An 18078-nucleotide genomic window follows, 5' to 3' on the forward strand; every position below is an offset into this window, starting at 1 on the left:
CTGATTTACCTAAAAGGACCTAACAAATCGTTCCCTCTCAGAGATCAAAACAGGTCAATGTGTCAAAAATTGCCATTCGGATCCTTTCGAGGGCTGGATTCATTCATATGTGGGGTGGGCAGACACACTCCAGAAAGCAAAGGTGCAATTTGTCTTATCTCCCTATTGACTGATGTTTAGGGATGCTGACACTCTCCTGGTATCACAGTCAAGCCCAAGGCCAGGAACATCATAATTGCAAGAAAGAGTTATGATCTAATGAATATATCTGCTAGTCTGTCTGTCTGTCTCTTTCTCTCTCCCTTCCTCCCTCTCTCTGTCTCCTTCACACCTACTCCCATTTCTCCTCTTCTCCATAAAACACACATCTCCTCATTATATTCCTTGCCCACCCAAGCAGGACCAATATGCAAAAGTTGGTAACATTTTTAAAAATGGAATATGTTAAATATAAGGAAAGACCAAGGGCAATGGGTATATTTGTGATTTCAAAAAGAAAGTATCTAATACAGTCTGACAGGCTTCTGTAGTTATCTTTGAAGTCCTAAGGCAGAGCAAAATGAAACAAAAAGAGGAGTATGTTCCAAAACTCAGAACTAAAATAGAGCTAGTATACTGTCTATGTCATAGCAAAAGGCTAAATCAGGAAATTAAGGAAACATGCTTAGCTGGTGGAAGACTTAATTTTTTTCTTGATTTCGGTTTCAAGTCTTTGTGCAAAACACATTTTAAACTAAGTGTGCAATATGTAAACGGTTTGAAACTTGGTCTGTGGCCCAAATACCTAAAACCAAATACCACAAGTAAGCCACTTCTCTTAGCCAATCAGTATAAATGCCAAAATAGCCCACCGCAAGATGGGAAAAGATATTTTTCCAATCCAAGAATTATCAAATCTTTGAGCTGGAAGGTTTCAGAGGCTTTCTGCACAAAGACATAAATGGGCTTGGGTAGAGTCTGTGTCACGGCAATCTTTCAAGGAAGCCACTACCAAAAGAGGAACCAAGAATGGTTTAATTCTCACTTGGAATTTTAAAGTTCAATAATATCAAGTACTGAACATTTACCTGTTTGCTTTATTAACGGCACTAGCTTTTCTTTCTCTTTTCTTTTTTCAACTGCTGTCAAGAGCTTTACTACTTAATATAAAACTGCACAAAAATTTAAACCCACTAGAGGGGCTTATATTCTTGATTTGTGGTAAAAGAAGAAAATACGAAAAGCCTGCAAAAATGCATTTTCTTATGTACATTTTACCCTTCTACAGGGACAGAAATTGAAGGAAAAAAAAAACCTTCAAAGCAAAATAGAATAAAAATATGCAGACCCAAATACTGCAAGGGCCAATAAATCCAACAGAGTTTCCTCTTTGCAGAGTTAGTGTTTCTACACAGACAAAGCCTCCAAGTGTACTTCTACATTAAAGAAAAAAAAAAAAAGGCAGACTAACATGGTGGTCTGCAAAAGGGTGGTGGTTTTGTCCATACTGATAGTGAAATAACAGTCCAATCATGCCAGGATGGCTACTGAAACATCTAGTTTGCAGCAGGCAGTGGAAGTCTAAAAGGGAATAAAATATGGAAGAACAGAGCTGAAGAAAAAACTGAAAAGGAAGAAAAACAAGCTGATGAACAGATCTTTGGAGACGCAGCAAGCTTATTTTCCTTTTGAGAAATAATTCAGAATGACCTAGAATTCGCTATACAACACATGGTAGATTCAGTGACATTGGTTTTGCTTCCATATCTTGAAATCTACACAGTCATAAGCTCTAAAATCTCAGAATTAAAATTAAATATGTCTCAAATACAGACTCCCTATTGCATAACTTCCTGGTTAGCCATTTTGTATGCTTGTCTCAAAACATCTCCATGAAGGAAGTTTAAAAAAAAAAAATAACAAAACCTGTACTTAGAGCAGGAGACAGATTCAATCCGTAAAGAGAGGTGATCTGGTGGTTTCCCAGTTTCAGGATGTGTCTATCCATTGTGGCCACACTTTCCCTTTGAATCTTTCTTTATCTCTATAAATGGAAGTATTTCAGAATTTAAAAACCAAGTAGATGGGATCGACTTTATTTGTCAAAATTCTTTACCCTCCCCGAAAGTCAAGAAACCAAAAAACAAACAAAAAATACTACCTAGTTATACAACATACAACCAGGTTCTAAGAACAAATTCCATATGGACAAAAAAAAAAAAAACTATCTAATTTTAGGTTGCCTTTTTAATGCTTGAATGCAAACAAAGAAATCTACAGAACAAGAAAAAAGTCAGCTCTAAAATGAAGTCAAACTGTCACGGACCACAAGACCAGTACCCTCAGGGAGTATATAAGAAAAAGAACTTATTTTTGAAAAGAAATGAGAGAGGAAAAGAAAAATACTCTGTGTTTACATAGGACTGCAGACGAAAAGGGCCATTCAGCATCTCCACGATGAATTTCAGATTGAAAACATTAACAAAAATTATGGCCATGCTAATGTGCAGGCCAGTGATAAATCTCTAATGAGAACGAGTGGCTTACCATGAGAAAAAAATGTTTAGAATTTTTTTTTTCAAACAGCTAATGCAGCCCAGCTCCAGAGCAAAGGATGAATTTCTACCTTGTTAGTCAAGTACAGTTTCACAGAGCCCCAGACATTCATTCACTCACTGATAATACTCTTCCTCTGGGGTGAGTGTTAGGGGGTCATGTCTCTTCTCCCTCTCCACCATATCCCCATGATGCCTCACTATTATATCCTTTTCCTACAGAATACTACTAATGATGAGGGATTTATGTTCTTAATTCCAAACAGACCTAAAGAAAAGAAACAGAAGAAATCTGAAGCTGCCAGACCAGAGTAGGAGACAATGACGCCAAAGGGCATCAAGTCCTGAAATTAAGAGAAGCCCAATGTACTATATGACCATAGATTTAATTAGTGACCAAGGCAGGACTACCATATAAGTTCCCTGAAGTACTATCAAGTGGTCCACTACTGCAAGCTATTTCTTTACAAAAGTGAACCTGAAAATACTAGACAAACTTCCCTTCAGGTATAGGATGAAAAAGGAGGCGGCATCTTTGACACCTGCCCCCACCTTCCCACACATGTGCAAGTTGAATCATACTGAACAAATAAACAGCCTTTGGTCAATTCCTTGATTATAACATAAAATAAAGCAAGTGCCACCCAAAGAAGGTGGACCCAAAGAAAGTAGAAGATTTACATTTGTGTCAGCCTTTAGTGCAAATCTTGCAGACAAAGCAGAAGGACCTGTAGACACATTACATTTTTATCATTCTTAAAAAAAATGTTTTTCTCAAAAAAGCATTACATCGTTGTTATAAAAATGAGTCAAACCACATACAAGCATATAAAATAAAAAGCGAAAGGTCTTTACCCACTACTCCCTCCCCCAATTCATTCCCTAAACAATCACCAGTAACACTGGTGTTCCTTTCTACATACTTGTATATTTTTTTAACCAAAAGGCACCGTTTCATAATTCCCTCCTATAACTTTGTTTTTGCATCTAAGGATGCCTAACATGGACCTGAAATAAACAGTTACTTCCCACCACAAAACATGGAACTTCAGATCACACAAACAAACAAAATCCTATAAGAATTGAGAATGGAATCACCAAGATACCCTAAAAGCTTCAGGTCATTTTTGACTCACAACATCCAAACAAATACTGACAAGTACTATACAATGCAATATAGCAAAAAAACCACAAGTTGGGCTTGTCAGATTTTATACAACCAAGAATCTTCGGAAAGGAAGATGTTAAAGCGTATCTCATGTTCACCAGTTTGACACAAGACCATACAGACAAGATCATAATAATTATCACAGCATCTAGTTATCCATTGTTATCTTTCAGGCACTATATGTCATATGCTTTATCTCACTTAATATTCACAACTGTCTTAAAGGGTCGTTCGACCCATTTTACAGGCGACAAGACTCAGTCATTTGTCCATCATCACTCACCAAACTAGTAACTGGCAGGATCAACACTTGTATATAGATTTCTGATCTCAGACCACATTCTCAGCTATTATGTGAACATTGTCTTCATTCCCTAGCCAAAGCTCTGGCCCTTTGCACTCAATCCTGATTATAGTTAATTCTTGATGCTCCTGTGTTAACCACAACCATAGGTGAGGAGCCTAAGACATTGATGAGGGTACAAGAACCTGAGAACAGGCAAAGAGGAAGAAGGCCACAGTGATTTCACAGAGAATAACTAGGCAACACTCAGTTCACTGGATTCCTTCTCCCCTTAGGACTGTCACTCCCAAGGAGTAACTGGAAGTTAAGTGAGGTAATCCTAGGTTGTGTATAACCTTGACAGGCACCAAGAAGTCAGAACACCTGCCAACCCTGATAGCCAAATATCCCATTCAGAAAGGTTTGCTGGGAATGATTCCTTGAGGAAGATAGGACAAAACTTACCAGTGACTTTCTTATTTATTCACTTATTTTTACTCCACTGATTTTCAAAATGAATTGAGACAGCTTAGAACAAAAAAATGCAGACTCAGTAAAACAATCAGTAAAAACAGCTAAACAAATAATGAGTATTAACTATGTACTAAGAACTCCTCTAGGAATTTCACAAGTAATAACTGCTTTAACCTTCACAGCAACCTTTTGAGATAGGCACTATTTTTATCATCCACATTTCACAAATGGAAAAAGAAAACACAGAGAACTTAATACATTTGCCCACAGTTGGTTACACAGCTAGTAAGTGGTGCAAACCAGGTTTTAAATCTAACAATCATATTCCACTAGAGATGTCAAACACCATACTACGCTGCCTCCCAAAAACAAGTGTAAAAGAACATGAGCAGAGTGATATTCCAGGGGTGTTGACAACCGAAGACAAAGACACGCAAAGTGACTAAAACTGAAAATAAAATATGATGTGAGCTTCCTAGCAACCAAGCCTTAAAGACAAAGGTGAAGAATTAACCTCAGTAGGGTGACCAACCCTCCTGGTTAGCACAGCACTAAAGGGTCTCCCAGAATACAAGACTTTCAGTGCAAAAGCTGAGATGGCTGAATACCCTCCTAAAAAAGTTTTATAATATCTTATTGGGCCTCAGATAATTAAAAATATACAAAATTCTTATGATGCTTTCAAACCTACATTGGTTCCTTCAGCGCCTCCTCCCACCAACATTAAAAATACTAAATACTGAATGATTTTCTCAACATTCTGCCTGGGATGTTGAGGAATTGTAGGGATGTGTGGGATTGAAGAAAATAATGGAGGGATTGTAGAAAAATGAAGTTCTGTTAATTGTTGGTTTTCAATCATCACATCTAATACTATATTCAAGAATCTGAGTAAGAGGGGCACACAAATTCTTGGCTAAATTCTGCCCTGTCAACTCTAGCTGTACTTTAATATTCTTTCCCAAGGTCACATAGGATTGCTTTCTTTAAAAAAACCTTCCTTGAGATATTACCATTTGCAAAAAGCACAGACGGACCTAGAGGTATTACGCTAAGTATACTAAGTCAGACAGAGAAAGACAAATACCATACGATTTCATATATACATATATATATGTGTGTATATATATATATATATGTATATATATGTATATATTATATATGGGGGGGAGGGAGGGACTCTAAAAAGCAAAACAAAATCATAAACAGACCCAGAAATATAAAGAATAAACTGATGGTTGCCAGAAGGGAGAGGGGTGGGGGATGGGCAAAACGGGTGCAGGTGAGTGGGAGATCCAGGCTCCCAGTTATGGAATGAATAAGTCATGGGGATGAAAGTAGAGCACAGGAAATATAGTCAATGGTGTTGTAATAGTATTGTACAGTAACAGATGGTAGCTACACTTGTGGTGAGCATAGCATAAGGTATAGAGTTGTCAAATCAGTATGTTGTACACCTGAAACGAATGTAACATTGTGTGTCAACTATACTTCAATTAAAAAAAAATCTTCCCTATGTCACAGGCAGAGATGCAGGCCAGTGGTTCTTAGAAAGCTTGGTGACAGCCTCGTCAGAACTCACAGGAGAAACCAAATCAAGACCAGGTAGTAAATCTCCTCAAGTCACTTGAAACAATAGCTTTGAAATCAGTGATGATCTTGATGGAGATGGGAAACAAGTCTTATGTATCCCCCCTATAGCAACCCCTTGCAAATAAATGTTGTGTTAACAGCAATCTTAATCTCAGTATGTCAGAGCTAAAAAGATCCATAGCTATCATTTAGTGCAAATGTGTACAGATGAGTAAACTGAGGCATGGAGAAGAAAACTAAATTGCCAAGGGTGGGTCACAAAATTGACGTCAGACTACCTGAATTAAATGGGAAGTGAGAGATTCCTTAATTAAGGCCAAAAAAAAAAAAAAAAACCATAGTTTGTGTGAAAGAAAACAACAAATCATTTAAGGGACCAGAATTGGAATTCCAGTTCAGGTGATCCATTACAGGTCTGCATGGACCTCAGTTGCAAATGAAAAAGGAAAGGGAACATTTTAAGGATCCCTTGCAAAATAATCAACAACTATTCAAGTGGAAAAGACAAAGTATCTTTGGGGAAAAGGAACAAGCCTCTGCCATGACATGTTGAAAATTTCAGAAAAAATGAAGGAATTTTAGACTAAGTATTTTATGGATATTTTCCAGACAATATAAGTTTCTATTTAGAATAAGCCCACTTTTTTAATATAAAAGAAATGTAACACGATCACATGTACCCGAGAGACCTGCATGCCTAGACTGTGCTAGGGCACCAAGCAAGGAAAAGTCAAGCCAAGGAAAAAGTGAGCCAGCAGCTTCACGTACACTCACACCTTCGTACAAACACTCAAAATGTTAAGAAAGAACAGAAAAATTCCAATGAAAAGCTCCAAATCTTAGTCACAATATCTCATCTCAATGCATAGTCAAATCAAAGGATCGCTCGATCAACCCATCAATCAGTGTTTCTGAACAACTGTTACACGCTCTCAATCATTGCTTTTAGGAAACGAATAAGGGAGACAAAGATAACGATGCAGGTGATATGGGCTGAAATAACGACCAGGGGTGTTGTGTTGGGAAGTGGGGGCACAGTCAGTATGGACTAGGAGACATAAAAGAGGTTTTACAGATGCAGAGAGGCCTGAACTGGCTCGAGGTATTTGATGAGCAGAACATAAATGTGAGTGTCTCAGCCATGAGAAGCGATGAAAGCAATGGCACCAAGAAGGAGAGGCCCAAGGTGTGCTCAGGTGACCGTGAAGCAACTTATATGGCTGGAACAAAGGGTTCAGGTGGGATTGCCCTCAGCAGGTGATAAAGGTGAAAAGGCAAGTGTCCTCTATTCCAAGGTGGGATGTCCAGTAAAAGGGCTACACAGCTATCCAGGCTACAACTACAAAACCCATTTCGCAAGTGAAAAAAAGTTTCAAAAAAGGTATAATTTGATCCTTGGAATTTCTCATGGCTAGATCTAAGCAGATTAGTTCTAAGGTTACATGCTTTTTTAATATCTCTGTTCATTCACAGTTCACCAGCAGAATCTTATGGTCATGGATGAGTAAAGACTTAAGGTGATATTCCCTATCAGGCATCTTCCAAGGAATTGGAGGCAAAACATACTTTCTTTTGCCTGAAAGGAACAGAATCCACAAAGTTCTTTGTGATTCTTTAATACAAAATGTCACACGAGCAGAACAGAGCTAAAGGTATCCTAAGTCCAGCTTGCACAAATTCTATAACATATTTGAAGAAAAAGAAATCATTAGGAGCAGAAGAATAAAAGGAAAATTTTGAAATGAACCGAGTTATTGTTCAGAAAAGCCATTTTAACAAAGGAAAATCTTATTCACCTTAAAAACTTTTCCTTAATATCATGTTAACAAATCCTTCATCATCATGAATATATTCTGATTTAAAGAAAGTATAAAATTCTTCAAAGATAGTTTAGCACTAACCTTTTCCAAGGATTTCTTTCTCTTTTTCTTTTTTCCAGAAATCCCATTATAGGTAATTGAGTGGCTCTACAGAATATACTTGCAAAGTAACATCCTAGTATTTGCACTAATACCCAGGCAGTCAAGAAAGATCTTTTTGTTTGGCTAGTGTTTCTAAACTAAGGGGGGGGGGAAAGGTATGTGAATGTGTTCTGTATGTGTGGGGGGGGGGGGGAGGGGGGGCCCTACTATTTTTCAAATGCTCCAATAAAACAAATGCTAAAAAAAGAGCTTGTGACTTAGGCCCCAAGTTCAGTTCTGCCAGGAATGGAAAAAACAGTCAACAGAGCTCTAACCTCCTTTCTCTCTTGACTATACAATGGTTTTCAAAGAGGTTTAGTCCTACTATGAAAGACTCACGTTAAGACACTGGAAGGGTCTAATAGAGAATGAACACCAGGCATTGAATAAACCAGGGAGATGATGACCTTTTGCCCCTTCTGATGAGAGCCCAGCACATCCTGTAGCAAAGGAAGAGAAACAAGCTGGTATGCACCAGGTGCTGCAAAACCCTTGCCTCTGGGTTTCTCCCACACTCTGTTCCTTAAACAGTTTAAAACTGAAACATGACTTAAATAGTATTAGGGAGCGAGAGAAAAGTACAATTCCTGGAACCGACTGTTCCACTGTCCCTTAATCTTTTGTTCTCCATATTGTTGGAGTCCTGCAGCATGCAGCACACGTTCCACCAGCAACAGGCAAGACAATGGATTTAGCAGTGGCTGGACAATTAGTCCCAATTAGGCCTATTTCTCAGCTGAATGTAAAGGGGTAGTGGGGTGAGGTGTGGGGGGAAAAACTACAGAAATTTTAAAGAAATATTTCATCATGGAGGCAAACAATGCAACGTGAAGCAAATTGAACCAGGGGTCAGAAGACTCTGCCAAAAGTCACTGTGTGGCAGTAGGCAAATACCTTAACCTCTCTGTTGTCCACAAAATGTGGGCAACCAACCACCACCCCTTAGATCTGACGATCTTAAGTGAAATTATGGTTGAAAGTCCTCTGAAAACTGAAAAGGTTACACAGATGTAGAGTATTCCTCTGAGCTGTACTTGGAACCACAGATACCAATCTGTTTTACGAATCACATAACTTTTATTCTCCCTGACAGAAGTCATTAGTGACTTTCTTATTTTACTTCTATTTTCTTGACTGATAATTTTTTTTTGGTTCACGAGTGATACTTACATATGTACATGTGGCGGCTGGAATCTGCTCTGGTTGATGTTGTAGTGTGTGAATGCCTGGGTGGGGTTTGAGCTGTACTCATCCACCGTTATGGTAACTTTGCCTTGAGAAGGAATCCCATGAGCCATCCTTCCTCCCTATAGGCATGAGCAATTCACAACTTTCCGGAGCAAAGGATGGAAGCAGGCATGGTGTGTTTCAGCCAACCGCTGAACCCAAGGATCTACACATCAATACCACTGTGAGTTTCTGAAAAAAAAAAAAATTATAAAATGAGAACAAAGAAAAAGAAGGTGTTTAAGAAACGTCAGCTAGGACACCGGGATGTGCAATTGGCTCAAGAAAAATCTTAATATGTGTTGTTGCCTCGTGGATACAACCTTTTCCAACCCTCACCCTGCAGGTACTTCAGAGTGGACACTGCAGTCCATCTAACACTGCTGGCTGCTAGCAAATCACTTCAGCGGTGTTCAAACTAAGATTTCCTCTTTAATTATAATTATGGCACTTAACATGAATTACGGAAGGGGCATATCCACAGTTGCCATGGTGTCTAACTATAAATGGTTTGTGCTCGAAGTGGAGAATCTTCCAAACCTTCCCTGCTAATTGGAATGTTTGGTCTGTACAGAGTTGATGTCATAGAATAATTTGAAATCTCAATGCTTAACACAGTCATATAACACAATGACCAGTGTAAATTTAAAATGCTGCACTTATAGGGGCGCCTGGGTGGCTTAGTCGGTTAGGCATCTGACTCTTGGTTTCAGCTCAGGTCAGGATCTTACAGTTTGTGGGTTTGAGCCCTTTGTCGGGCTCCGTGCTGACAGTGTGGAGCCTGAGCACTCCTGCTCTCTCTCTCTTTCACAAAAAATAAAATAAAATAAATAAATAAAATAAAATAAAATAAAATAAAATAAAATGCTACACTTACAATAGATACCAGTGTGTAATTATAATACATAATATGTGCATGTTACACATAATTTTTTCTTTCACAAGCAGTTCCCCACATACGTAGGTGCTCAACGCCTGGTATACATATGTACTCCACTCTGGCCAAGAATCTTATGGTAAGGCAAATCGTTCTTGCTAAATGTAATATAATTTCTTTAAACACTCGAGTCACGTGGGGGAAAGTTAAACACATTTAGGCTTGGACCACGACTCTGGATGCATTCATTACGGCCCCTCTTAAGAGCCCAAAGAGAACACTGAAGGGGGGCAGCCATTACATCCACCATCTCATTCTGGCTTGGTGCTGTATAATTCTCAGTAGTTGGTTTCATTCTTTCAAAATTTCCATTAGTTTTTATTATTTTTATAAGTGTCAGTATATTATTTGCTGTGCCGGCTTCACAAATGAGGATGTTTATTTCTACAGTAGGTATGCAAAGACTGAGAGAGCAGATCCCTGCATTGAGGCTATTGCAATTGATCAATGCAATAGAGAAGAAGCGGGGAGCATGCTCCTTGAGTAACACTTGGGCGTAACCCACGTTCTTACTTTAAGCGCTCCACATCAGAATATGTTTGCCATGTGCCCCATTAAGCTCCGGGAATCTTAACTGCTATCTCAAATAAAAAATATTTAGAAAAATAAGATTAGATTTAAATTTGGCATGAAACACCTTAAATATCAAGCAAAAGGCAGATGGCCTGCCATAGGCCATTTATTTTATTATTTTACAACCCGGGGGTTGTGTAGTCCTCCATATGCTAGCTGGGCTAAGAAATTCCACAGTGTTCCACTCAAATCATTGCCTTCTTCATATTAGCAAAGCAAGCTAAATAACACCCACCTTGCCTTCGTTCCTAATGCACAAGGCCACTGCCAAAAGATGAATCCCTGGTGTTCTGGCATTTTAAACAAAGTGTCACTTTGGGTTCTCTTTCTTCTTCCTGACTTCATGGGAGGTAGAAGTCCTTTAAGCACCAGATGATAGACAACCAGGCCAGTAGGATTAACTAAATTAAAATCTTTCCCTGCTCCTTTGATGCAAGATATCTATGAAGAACTGCTTACAAATCATAATGTAGCAGTTTTCATACCAAGTTTGCAGCTGTTTCCTTAATTTCCCCCACAATTATATTTTACTGTTATTTTGCATAACAGTAAAACACAACACCTGCTTCAAATTGCAGTCCTGTTCTAAGTACTGTAATTCTCTTTTGAGACACAAAGTACCGAGACACTACTGAAGCGCAAAACTGCATAATTGCGCCACGCTGAAAAGTAAATACAAATGAAAACATCTTCCTGTTATAGAAATGACTGTCATTAAAAAGAATGTTAGCCATCAAAGCACAGAGGGAAAAAAATACGCATTTTCAGACTGCAAGAACTTAGTGTTTGCATAAATTAAAGAGTGGTGTAAAAATTACATGGCAATTCTTATGTTCCTGCCATCAATGTCTATTGTGTGAAATACAAGAGCATTAAGAAGCAAAGGAAACAAAATTCATGTCTACACCACTGTGACCTCTCAGTCACAATCTCTGCACTCTGTGCCACAACCAGTTTAAATATTTCTGGAGCAAACTCACTAACTAAGCTAAGCAAAACGGCCTCGCGATAAAATTTACACACCTATTATGTAAATATCTAGGCAATGACTTATAGTAGTTAGCATTAGACCCTCCCATTTGAAGCAGAGAACTTAGAAGGTGATCAACTCACAGTCCTACACAGTCCACTCGACCCTAAAGTCCAACTAGGATTGCCTTTTCTATCAAGTGAACATCTGTACCTCTTCGCACCTTTGCCCCAGCAAGACAAATAGAATATCTTTTCATCAGCAAGCACAGGCCCCTGTAACTCTGACGGGCTAAATGGGTGGCTGGCATCTCATTTGAATTCATCTTTACCATGTTCCCTTTCAAATGTTTTATCGAAAGAGTGCACCTGCAGTGTCTACCTTCTTTAATCTGGAGTCCTTTGAAGAAACTGTCAGACTGAGGCAGAGAGCTTCAAAACTTTCACAGGAACCTTTACAGACAAGTCAAGAAAAGGCGTACTCTTTAAAATATTGTGTTCACCCCTACTCGCATCACAAAATGAACACATCCTAAGATATTAAACACCAACACACAGAAGACTTTTTTTTCCCCTAGCAAACTCTCAGAAAGAGGGGACAATGGCCCCTCCTTTGACCTGAGAAATTTGGGAAAAGCTTGAAACAAAGCAGAATGATACATGGTCTAAAACTATCCAGAAGCTGATTCACCTTGCTTCACATATGTAAGCAATAAAACCTTCCAAATGATCAGATTTTGGAGCATCTCATCCTCCTTACACATACATCACTTTTTACATATAATATCTAAAGAGAGCAGTATTCTTTTTTTTTTCTTAATTTTCATTTTATACTTCAGCACATTTACTCCACAAAACAAAAGAACCTGGTACTAAATGCCAGGAATCCTAAAGAAAAATCTAAAAGGGACTGACATTGCCAAACATTCATGTTGGTTGGTGCTAGTTTGATTTTCTCCTTAAAAAAAAAAAAATCATGTGGGCTCATTTTGCATTTCCTAGACAGCAATCACGTCTGGGTCCCTTAAGCTGTGCAACTTGAAATGTTCTTTTTCAGGAATCTAGTTGGAAAACCTTTTAAAGTCGGCTGGCAATGAAAGGATTAAAAGCTGGGGAATTAAATAACTGTCTCCACCTCCTAGACACCAGAAGTCCAATTTACCAAAAGTTTCAAAGCAACAACTCATGACCTCTCTACCGGAGCCCGCACCGCACAGCCTATGAGAAAGGAGCCCGTGATTTCCTCCTTTAAACAAGGATGCTCCTTTTATTCACTAGCCCTTAGAAGATCGCCCGACCGCCTGGCCGGACTTTGGAACTCGCCTGCTCCAACTCCGCCAAATTTCGCTCTCTCCTCCCACTGCCGAACGGATCGAGCGCTTTCTCAACTCACGCCCCTACTCTTTTATGCCCACCTCCAGTTACTCATCCCTGTATCCCGGAGCGATGCCCACAAGCCTTCTCAGAGGCGTCTCCGCCAGGGTTTTGGGAGGGATGCACAAAGTTCCACGTGCCTCTGTCCACAGAGCGCCCTCCCTCCCGCCGCACTTACACCTGAACTTGTCTCCAGCACTGCGGACACCAGCCTGGCACATTCTTTCGGAGAGAAAGGGCAGGACTTTTCTCCTGCGCCTCTGGCAACGCGTGGAGCCTATATATGGTGGGGCGGGGGGCGCGGAATTCTCTACTTTGGATTGGTTTGTTTGTTTTAAATCTAGGGTGGGCAGTTGCGGGGGGAGGGTGTCCTTCAGCAACTACACACACACACACACACACACACACACTCTCTCTCTCTCTCTCTCTCTCTCTCTCTCTCTCTCTCTCTCTCTCGCCCTGCCCTCCCGGCTCACGGCCGGCTCCTCCGGGCGACAGCTCCCCCTTCCTTCCTGGAGCACCAGCTCGCCTTACTCGCTCAGTCCCCCGTTGCCACCACCGTCGCCTCCGCTGCTGCCGCCGCTGCTGGCACTGTTGGAGCTGGCGCTCACGGCCCTGGGCTCCGCTGGGCGCCTGTCTTTCTTTCTCTCTCTCTCCCCCAGCCCCAGATTGATTGATGACCACCGGCGGCCAATGGCTCTGACACCGCGCCATCCTCGCTCGAGCATCACAGCCCCACGCCCCCGACGTCAGCCTCGCGGGCGCATTGGCATCCCCGAACCCTCAGAGCGGAGCCGGCGCCCGGAGCCGTCACCGCCGCCTCCCTGCTCTCTGCCCCGGCGCTGCCGGGCTGCTTTCCTGGAGCGGCAGAGAAAGGAAGGGAGGGAGCCAGCAAGCGTTGGAAGGGGGTGTGGAGGCTACGGATTTCCCCCCCTCTTTAGAAATCTTTTCTTTGCCTTAAAGTTTTGTTTGTTTTTTTCCACCCCGACCTGTTTGTGTTTGTTCGCAGCATCTCAAATCAATTACACATTTTTCATGACCCGCATTTTCACTTAATTTGGGGGTATGTTGGGGGGGGGGGGGTGGATAGTAAATGTTCTATAAATCTGCCCCACCGGGGCATCCTTAAATTCTCTTCTTGTTGGTGGATTCTAACTCCCTTCCCAATCTCCAGAAAAAAATGCCCCTTCACCTCCTAGGCCGCAAAACCCCGGAATTCAAAGGCTTTACAAAGATAACCCTGTTCCGTGCAAATAGGCAAAGAAACTCCTGCCTCTCTGGAGAAGAAACCGAGCGGCAACGGTTACTTTTTCTCGTCGCTCGTCCCCCGCCGCCCGGCCCGGGTCGCCGACTCGCTCCGCAGGCGGCGATCGTGGAGACCGGAGGCGGCAGGGGACAGCGAGGTTGGGGCGCGGGGACAGGGTGAGAAAAAGCCCCGCGCGAGAGCGGCGCGCGCGCGGGCGGCCCCGGGGGCGGCCGCGGAGCGCAGACCCAGCACAAAGCTGCGCGGCGCCATCCCGGCCACCGCACCTCGCTCGGGCCGCGGCGGGCGCCCGGGGCTCGGGCCAACACAATGCACCCGGGCCTAGGCCGGGGCGGTTCGAACACATCACCCCGGGACTTTCTAGTAAACAGCTCGCCTAGTCCTCGTCCCCACCCCCATCCCAGCCGCCTGGCTTTCGCTGATGCCCCTCGCGGACACCCCCTTCACCCCTGCAGAGAAATCCCGGCGAAGAAGGGAGCGGGAGGTGGGGACCCTGGGAGGTCGGGGGCTGAGGACTGGGGGCGGCAAGGGGGGGAGGGGAGATGAGCAGAGGGGCGAGATGGGGAGTGAGAGGGCGACAGCTCCTGAAAAAGAATTCGCTTTCGCTCTGGGGTAGAAAATACGCCCTCCTCGGGTTCCGAATTGCCCGGGAAGCGCCAGCTTGTGCGAATGTCAGGAGCACCGGGGCAGCCGCGGTCTGCAGCCTCCGAGCCCCTCGCACGCGCCTCTGACAAGGCACCTCTCACCCGGGCTCCGCTTTGTGTGTGCATTTTTTTTCCCTTCCTCTCGCGCGCGGCACCGGGCGCCCGGCCGCCTCCTCCCCCTCCCCCGCCCTCCGCCTCCCTTCCCGGGGCGGATTACCTTTCCCGGGCTGCGCTCCGGGTCCCGGGGATGCCTTCAGCGCCCAACGAGCAGGCGATCCATCGCGGAGCGGCCGGAGCCGGCGGGAGGCGCGCGGGGGGCGAGCGGGGGCGACGAGGGGCGCGGGCGGGCCAGAACCTTCGACCCGGAGGTCCCGCCGCGGGCAGGGGCGGGGGACCTGGGGGCGCGGCACGAGAGGGAGGGGGGGGTGGAGAAAGGACCGGAGCAGCCTCGATCTGGGGAGAGAGCGAGCGAGGGGGCGAGGAGAGGGAGCGAGGGCGCGGCGAGCCAGAGGGAGCGCGAGCGGTGCAGTGACAGGGACTGCCACTGGGGTCAAAGGAGCACAGCTCCAGGAAGCAGGGCGGCTGAGGCGCCGCTCCGTGCGCGCTCCCCGGCGGGACCCCGCGCCCTCGCGCGCCCCTCCTGCAGCCCCGGCCCGCTGGAACCCGCACTGGCGCCCCGAGGCCCCGGGGTTGCAAGAGGAGGAGGGAGCTGAGGGCGAGGCCGGCAGCCTGCTGGTGCTCTCGGGTCAAGCAGGCAGCAGGAAGCAGAGCTGCAAGTTCATCACCAGGAGTGTGATCAGCGTAAAAATCATAGGGGACTGGGGAGGGGGGTGGCTACGGAGCCCCAGAAAAATAAAGGGAGTTTTCCCTCCAAATGGGCGTCTTCTGCAAAGAGAACACCCAGGCCCCCCCTTCATCCACCGACCTGCCTGGCGCTGTCTGGAGTCCTGGCACAGCTCCAGGGCGCCGAGCTCCCTGCGGGGGCAAGGGGAGCGGCTTGGGCACTGGGCTCAGACCAAGGAAGGCGACCCTGGGTCCCCTCCCATCTGCTGAGCTTAGGCTTCCCGGGGGTAGAGCCGTGCTCCCTTTCCTCAAGCCTTTCAACTCGCCAGATTCACACACACACACACACACACACACACACACACACACACCTTTCTCTCTGCAATGTTGTTCCTGAGAAAGAAAAGGCCAACCCAGTTGATAATTTTTTTTCACCTCCACGAATTAACGCAGGTTCAAAATAGGGAGGTGAGGAGGGGCAAAGACTAATTGTTTCCATTTTTGTCTTAGGGGCACATATTCCCCAAACAAGAAGCACTTCAAAAACATTTTAAAAATCAAAGTTTGTCCTCTGTTTTCTGCTACTTTGGATAACGGGGCGGGGGGGGGGAAGACTTTCAGAATTGTATGCAAACAACCTAATAAAAGGAAAAGCCGCTGAAATGCTAAAAGACGACAAGGAAGAGAAGGCTTTTAGAAAACTTGGTTGGGGCTGTCTGCAAAAGATGAGGTGGCCCTGTGATGTTCCGCTCTTGTCAGAGCTGAAGGATTTGGACTGCAACCAGATCAAATTCCTTTCCAGGAGTCAGACCCAAAGATATTGGCATTGTCCAAAGGGAAATCCAATGGATGTGTACGTGAGAGAGAGAAGTGTGCTAAGTATACTATTTGACAACTGACTAGACATCCTGGCCGAAATTATATCCCCTAAAAATAAAAAAGGAGCCATTTCAACCTGGTCTGTGGCCTCTGTGCTGAGACTAATTGGTTTCCAGGGTCTGGGAAGGAAGGGAGAGAGGCTGGTAGGAGCCCCTATAAAAAAAGATCAAACGGAATTCACTTGAAAATATTTCCCTTTTACAATGGGCTTTCCTGGCACTTGAATTTTAAGTAACCCATCTCTTAGGCCTGAGCTGAAATGAAGGGAGAGATGGTCTTGGCAATAAATTTATTTTGTTGTACAGTATGCCCAGAGTGTCAGGACTTGTCAAATGTTCTGAGATCAAGAGGACAGTGATTCTCCTTGCCTAGCACAAATCACAGCAAGTGGCATTGACATTAAAGATGGCAAAGACAGGGGGAAGGTGGGGCACCTTTAAATTTAGTTTTTGTTTTCCAGCCCAGCAGCAAACACTGACTAGAATCATGTTGTTGAAGAAATGCTTGGTTTTGTTTTCCTTTTTCTACGACTTATCAGTGCACTCTTCTTATCTAAATGGTTTGAATTTTTTCACTGATTTGGACCGATTTAATCAGCCAAAAAAAAGCAGCATAAGCCTTTTTTCTTTTTTTTTTTTTAAATAACTGGTAGTCAATCAAAACAGCCAAACTTAAATTTGTACGTGAACCTGAAGCTATACATACACACACAGATAATAAATAGTACCGTGTTCAATTTCAGTAGTGCATTTTACAGGATATTTAATGCTATTGAGCACAAGTGAGTGATCCTTTACAAAGCTGATGAAAATTTGTATATCATTTTACTGTGTGGGGAAAAATTGAGGCAAGAAAAGATGCTTGAAATTGTAGTTTATAGTGCAGGAAGAAGTCAACCTCCACTCTGTCCCTGAAGATCAATTACCCAATGAGAGAAGTAGTGACCAGGCTCTATGAGAGCTATGATTTTTATTTCTGTTAGGCTACCAAAATAAAGAAGCTGGAGAAATAGAAGTAAATTTAAATAATAAGTCACGAAAAAAAGGAACTCGCTTTTCAAATAATTTTCATTACATGGATTTCAACATATTGTGTTTTGTTAAATCATATTCTCCATCAATATAGCCACCTACACTAAAAGCTTGTTTTAAAATGATTGGATGTGAACCATGTCTGTCCCCTGACATCAGCTTTGAGACGTCGAGCTTCATTACAGCAAATTTGAAATGCTATAGGCTGATCCTTTTTTTTTCTTTAAGATAAGTGAGCCTATAAGCTTCATTTTTTTTCTCGGTGTTAAATTCAATTTTTATTGTTTATAATGGAAAACAAAAGAAGGATAAAAGTAAAATGCCAAGTTTATGATTGCCTTTATGCAAATATTACAAATTTTTCCCTTTAATGGAATGTAAATT

At 43.1% G+C, this 18078-nt stretch overlaps 1 protein-coding gene across 2 annotated transcripts in view; it reads right to left on the minus strand.

Moving 5' to 3' along the window:
- The window catches only part of MPPED2 (metallophosphoesterase domain containing 2), a 174510-nt gene extending 158907 nt beyond the window's left edge, over positions 1-15603 (minus strand). The window contains exons 1-2 of one of the 2 annotated variants that reach the window (XM_043580857.1): positions 15219-15603; positions 9184-9432 (exon numbers count right to left, since the gene is read on the minus strand). In XM_043580857.1, the coding sequence (XP_043436792.1) occupies positions 9184-9311 (128 nt within the window). In that variant the 5' untranslated portion in view covers positions 9312-9432; positions 15219-15603. Of the gene's footprint in view, positions 1-9183; positions 9433-13271; positions 13381-15218 lie in introns of those variants that run through there. The other variant, XM_043580859.1, reaches the window with a different exon arrangement.
- Between the last annotated feature and the right edge of the window lie 2475 nt (positions 15604-18078).

Source organism: Prionailurus bengalensis, chromosome D1 (genome assembly GCF_016509475.1).
Source record: "Prionailurus bengalensis isolate Pbe53 chromosome D1, Fcat_Pben_1.1_paternal_pri, whole genome shotgun sequence".
In the NCBI taxonomy this organism is placed as follows: Eukaryota; Metazoa; Chordata; class Mammalia; order Carnivora; family Felidae; genus Prionailurus; species Prionailurus bengalensis.